Here is an 8,628-nt window from a genome sequence, read left to right on the forward strand (position 1 = left end):
TTAGCATCATCTTTAAGGAGGATCTTGTGCATACACTTGGTTGGACTAATCCCCTTTAAGTCACTAATGGTCCACCCAATAGCTGTTTTATGGCTCCTGAGCACTGAAATAAGCGCCTCTTCCTCTTCAGGCTTCAGGGAAGAGCTAATAATTACTGGATCGGAACCATTTTCACCCAAGAACACATATTTCAGAGAAGGAGGTAAATCTTTGAGCTCAAGCTTGGGGGCTTCCTCCTCTGCTTTAGGCGTGTGAACTAGTACCTTCTGGGGTGGTGAATCATCAACTTCAACTAATTCATGCTCAGAAACAGGATCCAGAATGTCATCAAGTACCTCAGCTTCCAGTACTTCTTGAACAAGGGGTTTAACAACATCAATTCTCATACACCCTTCAGAATCATTAGGGTGCTTGAGAGCTTCAAAAACATTAAGGACCACTTGTTCTTCATTGACCCTCAGGGTTAATTCACCCTTTTGCACATCAATCAGAGCTCTACCTATTCTCTTATTAGTCAATAATTCTTTCATAAATTTAGCATAAAGGGACATTTGCTCAAGAGCCTCTGCAAAAGGAATGTTGATTTGTAGCTTTTTGAAGACATCTAAAAATTTTGAGAACTGCTTTTCTTTGGAAGTCTTCTGAAGTCTCTGAGGATATGGCATTTTTGGCTTGTATTTAGGAGCCTTTGACAATGTAGGATATGTGTCAAGAGAGTCAGGGAACGGGTTGTCTGCACGCTTTGGAGGGGCGTACTCCACTTCTTCCTTCTTCTCCTCTAGAGCTTTCTTTTTAACTAGCTCTTCATTGGCCCTTGTCTCAGAGCCAGCTATTTTATCACTTCTCAATTGAATAACCTTGCAATCTTCTCTTGGGTTCACCACTGTATCACCTGGAAATATACTTGCAGACCTCTCAGGTATTTGCTTGCTCAGTTGGCCTATTTGCACCTCTAAGTTTCTAATGGAGGCTTTGGTTTCCTGCATAAAACTCCTCATCATCTCCCAATTAGAATCTTCTTGGGATTTAAAGTTTGCCTGCTGAGGTGGTTGTTTCTGCTGAGACTGAAATTGGCGGTTATTGTGATTGTTCTGTTGGAAGCCTCCCTGAGAATTATTGTTGAAATTCTGAGGTCTCTGAGGTTGGTCCCTCCACCTAAAATTTGGGTGATTTCTCCATCCTTGATTGTATGTCTTGGAATATGGGTCATTGTTGGGATTTCTAGGACCACTCCCCATGTAATTGACCTGTTCAGAAGAGCATTGAGCATAGTCATAATTATCATTTTGCACAAAATTACCTGTCATGCCATAAGAGAGCTCTTGAGGTGAGTTTTGGGTGTTGATAGCTGAGACTTGCATTCCACCCATCTGTTGAGTAAGCAGACTTATTTGCTGAGAGATAAGCTTATTTTGAGCAAGAAGAGCATTATGAGCTTCTACTTCCATAACACCTTTCTTCTGAGGAGCCTCAGAGTTCACATGATTCCTGTTAGATGAGTATAAATATTGGTTACTAGCAACCAATTCAATCATCTCAATAGTCTCCTCCGGTGTCTTCTTCTTGTACAATGAACCACCTACAGAATTATCTAAGCACATCTTGGACATTTCACCCAAGCCTTCATAAAAGATGTCTAGTTGGGTCCATTTAGAGAACATGTCCGGAGGGCATTGCCTAATCAGTAGCTTGTACCTCTCCCAAGCTTCATAAAGAGTTTCACCATCCCTCTGCCTGAAGGTCTGAACCTCCACCCTAAGCTTAGTAAGCTTCTTTGGTGGGAAAAATTTACTAAGAAACTCAGTAACAACCTTGTCCCAAGTATTCAAACTCTCCTTGGGTTGGGAATCTAGCCATAGCTTTGCTCCATCCCTCAGAGCAAACGAGAAGAGCATGAGTTTGTACACCTCTGGGTTCACTCCATTTGTCTTCACAGTATCAAAAATCTGTAGAAAATTAGAAATAAATTAATTTGGGTCTTCGTGGGGGAGACCATGATACTGGCAGTTTTGTTGCACCAGGGTGACCAATTGTGGCTTCAACTCAAAGTTGTTCGCAGTTATAGGAGGCACCACAATACTTTTTCCATAAAGATCCGCAGTAGGAGCAGAGTAAGAGCCAAGCACTCTCCTTTGTTCTTCATTCCTATTCGGATTTGCCACATTGGCATTAAAAGCATTATTGTGATCTATAGTGGATTCTGTAGGCTTGCAAAGTCTTGCTTGTTGTAAACGTCGCCTACATGTCCTTTCAGGTTTTGGATCAAAGTCTAACAGAGGTTTCTTGTCTCTGTTCCTGCGCATAAACAAACAGAATAACAAGAAAAGATGGGATTCTCTACGTCAGAGTGCAGAGAAGTCCCAGTGAGGTATCCTGTGTAAAATAATAAAATAAAAATACTAAATAAAATAAATAAATAAATTTCGAAAATGATAACTGAAAGTAGACAGAAAAATTCAAAAATTAACAGGGAAAATAAACAAGAAAATTAAAATAAAATTAACTAGGTGACACCAAACTTAATTTCAGAAATTAAGAAAAATTATTAGTGCTATTTTAAAAAAAATCGAAAATACTATGCAAAAATTAAAGAAAAATTAAAACTAAAATGCCTAATCTAAGCAATAAAACAACTGATAGTTGTCAATCACAGTCAATCCCCGGCAACGGCGCCAAAAACTTGGTGTGAAATTTAGAGTCCACAAATGGCAAGTGCACCGGGTCGTACCAAGTAATACCTCAGGTGAGTGAGGGTCGATCCCACGAGGATTGATGGATTAAGCAACAATGGTTGATTAATTTACTTAGTTAGGCAAACAGAAAATAGTGTTTGAGAGTTCAAAGACATTAAACAATATAAAGAATATTAAAGAAAGGCAAGTAAATAAGTTGGGAATAAGTATGGAGAAACAGTTAAGGCTTCAGAGTTATATATTTTCCGGATTAACTTTTCTTATTAATTTATTTTAATCATGTGAGATTTAATTCATGGCAACTATATGTGACTAGACCCTAATTCCTTAGACCTTTCTAGTCTCCTCTAAAATTCATCAACAGCCAATTCCTTGGTCAATTAATTCCAATTAGGGGGTGAAGTTCAATTCTAGTTATATGCCACAGAAATCCTAATTACCCAAATATAAAAGGATTATATGTCACGTATCCCGTTAAATTCAGATAAACTAGAGATTTAGGAGAAGTTGTTTTCAAGCTGTTGTTCAAGTAAAGAGCTTTTTCAAGTTATACATGAACTCAATTAGAAAGAGGGTCATACTTCCGTTCCACCCAAATTCATAAAACAAAGAACAAAAATAATTCTTGAAATATAAATCAAAACATGAATTAAAATAGAAAAATAATAAAATCAATCCATACAATAGACAGAGCTCATAACCTTAACAGTGGAGGTTTAGTTGCTCATGGCAAAGAGAAAATAAGTGATAAAGAAATAAATGATAAAGGAATAAAAAAAAAGGGAATACAAAGAGAATCACTCTACTTTCTACCCAATTTCTTGACGCAACAAAAAAGGGACTCCTCAACCTAATTTGTCAACGCCAAAGTTTGGGAATTGAATCGAAGGGACTCCTCAACCTTCTACCCAATTCCCCGATGCAACAAGAGAGGGACTCCTCAACCTCAGTTGTCCATACCATGGTTTCATCACGAAACCAAAAAGGGGTTTTGAAACCTCTAAATCATTCTATACTGCGACTACAATAGCTAAGAAGGTATTTATAACCTCTTATTAGGTTAAAACAAAGAAAAACCCTAAAACACATAAACATAAAGCCCAATCTAGTAATTAAATAAAAAAAATCAAAATATATTAAATTAAAATATTCTAAAAATGTAGACTAATATCTTCTAAACAACACTTGAATTCTTCATATCACGAACATTTGAAGCACGTATCATTCTCTTCCTCTTAAAAAAAGATTCGTCATCGAATCTTGTAGGTAAAATAGTATATGAAAATGACAATAATTATAAAGAAGATAATATTTTTTTTCTTTTCTTTCTTGTATATTTTTTTTGCACTGTATGCTTTTTTTATTTTTTTAAACAATAAAATCAACAATAATGAAATGCAAACGGAAAATAAGAACACAAGAACTTATGACGCGACAAACACTGGACTCTTTTTTTTTTATAAAAGAAGAAAAAATATAGATTAATAAGAATTAATCTAATACCTGAGCTCTGATACCAAATGATAAAGGAATAAAAAGATAAACAAAACAAGAATTGAAATTGAATAGAAAAGATACATTGAAATTGAAAAAAAAAACAAAAATGATAGGTTGAAATTGAATACAAAGAGAATCACTCTACTTTCTACCCAATTTCTTGACGCAACAAAAAAGGGACTCCTCAACCTAATTTGTCAACGCCAAAGTTTGAGAATTGAATCGAAGGGACTCCTTAACCTTCTACCCAATTCCCCGATGCAACAAGAGAGGGACTCCTCAACCTCAGTTGTCCATACCATGGTTTTATCACGAAACCAAAAAGGGGTTTTGAAACCTCTAAATCATTCTATACTGCGACTACAATAGCTAAGAAGGTATTTATAACCTCTTATTAGGTTAAAACAAAGAAAAACCCTAAAACACATAAACATAAGGCCCAATCTAGTAATTAAATAAAAAAATCAAAATACATTAAATAAAATATTCTAAAAATGTAAACTAAAATATCTTCTAAATAACTCTTGAACTCTTCATATCACGAACATTTGAAGCACGTATCAATAAGGATTCTGATAAAAATGTATTTTGGTAGTTTGAATGGAATAATGTTGATCTGGAATCCCCCTGTTGGAATCCCCTTTTATATCTAATCCTAATTAATTTAAAAATCTTCTTCTAAAACTAAAACAATATCTTTTCCTATTTTAAAATAATATTTAAATTTAAATCAGAATTAATTATGGCAATCAGCAAGTCTTCAATTGATGAATGGAGACGACTTGATTCCTTCACTCTGCAACCTCTGATATGTGCTTTCTGGGCTGAAAACTGGGTCGAAACTTGGCCTGAAATCTCCCCCAGCATTTTCTGCGAATTCTGCATGTCGCGCATGTCACGCGTACGCGTCAGTCACGCATACGCGTCGATAGTCTTCTTCGCGTGTCACGCGTACGCGTCAGGTACGCGCACGCATCGCCATGGACAGCTCCAAATCACGCGCACGCGTCAAGCACGCGTACGCGTCATCCTTGCTGGTCAGCTCCTTGGTTTCTTCTCTTTCTTTACAGAAACTCCATCAAATCCATCCGAATGCTACCTAAAATAAACAGAATTGCACAAGACTCAAAGTAGCATCCATAGTGGCTAAAAGATAATTAATTCTTGATAAAACTTAACAATTTAAATGTAAATTCACTAGAAAAAGATAGAAAAGATGCTCACACATCAACACCGTCACTAGAAAAATAATTTGTTTTAGCGACAAATTTTTAGTGGCATTAATACAATTGCCACTATTTTTGTAATTTAAGTGATGTTTTTGTGGCCATTATATATTTGCCACTAATATAATATATTATAATGGTAATTATTATTATTGCCACTAAAAATATTAAAAAAATTATGTTTTAGTGAAAATTTTTAATGGGCATAGTACTATGGCTAATATTATTTTTATTAAAATAACTTTTTCTTAATAATTGTTGGTCAATTGCAAATTTGTAATAGAGGGGGAATGCAATCAGAGGATGTGAGTGCGAGAAAGGGAAGGGAGAGCTCACCGCGAAAACCCTAAGCTCACTGTCACCGTTGCCACCATCGTCACTGTCGTCGCCGCCTTAGGTCATCTCCACCCTTCGAATCGGCGCCTCCGCCTCTCCTGACATCTTCATCCACCTTGTTCCCTTCCACTTCTCCAATCTCCGCAACCTCTACGTTGAGGAGCCTCTCCATTCCCCTTCCCCTCGCTCTTCCCGTTTCCGCCGGAAGGCGCTCTCTCAAGGTGCATTGTGTTGCCGATGACACCTCTTCCGCCGAGACCAATCCCAATTCACTTTGCTTATCCGATGCCGGCTTGGCCGCTCTCGGCGAAGGCCTTCCTAGGCTTACATTATGATTGAAATCTGAATCGCTCTCTAGTCATAAGGTACAAGTTCCTTAATCTTCCTCTCATTTATGTTCTTGTGCTCCAATTTGTGTTCTACTGTAATCTTTTTCCATATCTCTTATCAATTTGTGGTTTTATCTGAGTTAATTGTTCTTCTAGATCGGATTCCACTTTTCTTAGTTCTCTATTGCATGAACTTATTGCAAGCTAAACCGGTAATTTAGTTTCTGATTCCAATAATTCATTTTTTTCACTTTGCCCTTCGATTTTCTAAACTTCCTTTAAATTCATCGTAGTTGTGGTATTCGCCATTAGTGATGAGCACACCGAGCTCATCAAGGCCTGCAACATCTTCGGTCATTTCCTCTGATGGCTACTCTTTAGTTGAGAGCAACCAGCATCAATCTCAAGGTTACACTACACACTCTTCATTATCATTTGAGAAATATGTTTTTAGACTAAATACTCATGTACATCACCGGGACACATGCAACAAGAAACCCCTGGAAAATTGTGGCAGCTAAAGCCATTGAGTACTTGATTTCTTCTTTAAAAAACATAAGGACTGAAATGAAGGCCTAAAACCCCAAATCTAAACAAATTAAGCCTTCACTGGTTGCAAGATTTGGCAAGATTCTCTTCCACGGGTAAGCAATCCATGTTTGGTTTCCTTTGAGTAATAGATGAAGTTCACATAAGCTAACAGTAGTTATATTTATATCTTGATATGAGTGATAAATGTTACACTATATGTCAATACACATTTCGGGATTTTAGTTTGTGGAGTGTGGAGCGTAGAACAATTAATTTGTGCTAATATATATATTGATCCTAATAGCAGTATTAGTGGTGATGCAGAACAATCTCAATTAATGCTACATGGTGGTGATGTTGATCCTAATAGCAGCGCTCATTAGTTTGACTATGTTTGGTTTTAGTGTGACAAGCAAGGGTGGTGGTGTTGAAGTTCCTGGTAGAGTGTATAAAGAGTATCATCTTGAGGATTATTCACCATGGTTGAGACAGAGAATCAAGGATCCTAGATATTGGAACACTATTAGGAGTTGTATTTTTGGCTCTACACTTGTTCTAATGTTATCAATTGGACCCTTTTGGATTACATGGAAAGGGATATGTCACTAATATAGGTACAATTCATCATTTCATCATTTCATTTATTTCACTCTTGTCAATATTTGTTAGATACAATACTATTTTTTTTTTTTTATGTTTTTGCACTTGATCTTTGGTTCACAAGCTAAGTGAAGCTTTTAATAGCTAATTAAAGTTATGAGTTAGTGAAGTAAAAAGCTAAATTATAAAGTTCATTTATTATTATAACCCAAATAGGAAAAAGAAGAAGAAGAAGAAGAAGAAGAAAAAGCTAATTAGCTAATTTAGAAAGTTCATGTCTCATTGCCAGGTTTTGCACCTTTCTCCCTCACTCTATCAACTATGTTAATTTGAGAACTATATTTACTGTAATTCACTACTCAAATGTGAAATAAAAATTTAGTTTATGTTTGTTTTGTTTCGACAGTGAGTTTTCTAACCACTAGGAGGATGGGAAGATGAACTCGATTATTTTAGCCAACTTCTTGAACAAGACATTTTCAACAACTCTACCTGGAATCAGGTCGGTCCCTACCATTGACACATTTTGAAATGAATAGGTCCCTACCTAGTAATATATATCCTTCTTGAACTAAACTTGAATCAATGGAGAGCTTAAAATTACCTTTTAAGGGTGTTGTAAACAACATTCGTGCAAGATATGTTCACTATAAACAAGATTGGTCTTCTGCTATACACTCAAGATTTGGGCAAGTTGATTTCTTAGTTATCTTTTTTCAGAAAATTATAAATAAATAAATAACTATGTAGTTAATGACCACTTTACTTTTTATTTTGATTAACTTCAGGATATTGGCTCCAACTACGTATATTTTCTTTGCTTCTGCACTTTCTGTTATTGCATTTGGAGAGCAAATCAGTAGAGACACAGGTACCTACTTCATCTTATTCCCCTGCATGTATGTCTCTCTTATTTATATACCATACAAGATATGCAAATTTGTAATCAATTTTAATTTGAATGTAGATGGAAGTTTAAGTACAGTAGAAACACTGGCTTCTATAGCCATAAGTGGAATCATACACTCAATATTTGGTGGTCAACCTCTTCTCATACTTGGAGTTGCTGAGCCAACCATCATCATGTATACTTACTTGTACAACTTTTTCAAAGATAGAGATGGTTTGGAACAACAACTCTTTTTTGGCTTGCTGCATTATGTGTAACTTTTGACCTTCAGTACCTTATTAAGTTATATGATGAAGGGTTATTGAACACTTTCTAGTTTAGGGTTGGTTGTTACTGTGAATTATGTGAATTTTGGGGATAGTAGTGGTATTTGCAATGATCATGATATAAAATACTCATTTAATTTTGATCATTATCTGTGTGCTAATCATTGATGTAACATAAACTTGTAGTATTTGTGTTGTTTAAATTTGTATTATGCTTTATTACTTTTCAAGAAAAATTTT

At 35.8% G+C, this 8,628-nt stretch overlaps 1 protein-coding gene across 1 annotated transcript; it reads left to right on the top strand.

Moving 5' to 3' along the window:
- On the top strand, positions 7,767–8,379 carry LOC110263837 (putative boron transporter 5). The gene is made up of 3 exons (XM_021105666.1): positions 7,767–7,901; positions 8,001–8,083; positions 8,180–8,379. The coding sequence occupies exons 1-3, from the start codon at positions 7,798–7,800 to the stop codon at positions 8,377–8,379; spliced, it is 387 nt and encodes a 128-aa protein (XP_020961325.1). The 5' UTR covers positions 7,767–7,797.

Source organism: Arachis ipaensis, chromosome B06 (genome assembly GCF_000816755.2).
Source record: "Arachis ipaensis cultivar K30076 chromosome B06, Araip1.1, whole genome shotgun sequence".
Classification (NCBI taxonomy): domain Eukaryota; kingdom Viridiplantae; phylum Streptophyta; class Magnoliopsida; order Fabales; family Fabaceae; genus Arachis; species Arachis ipaensis.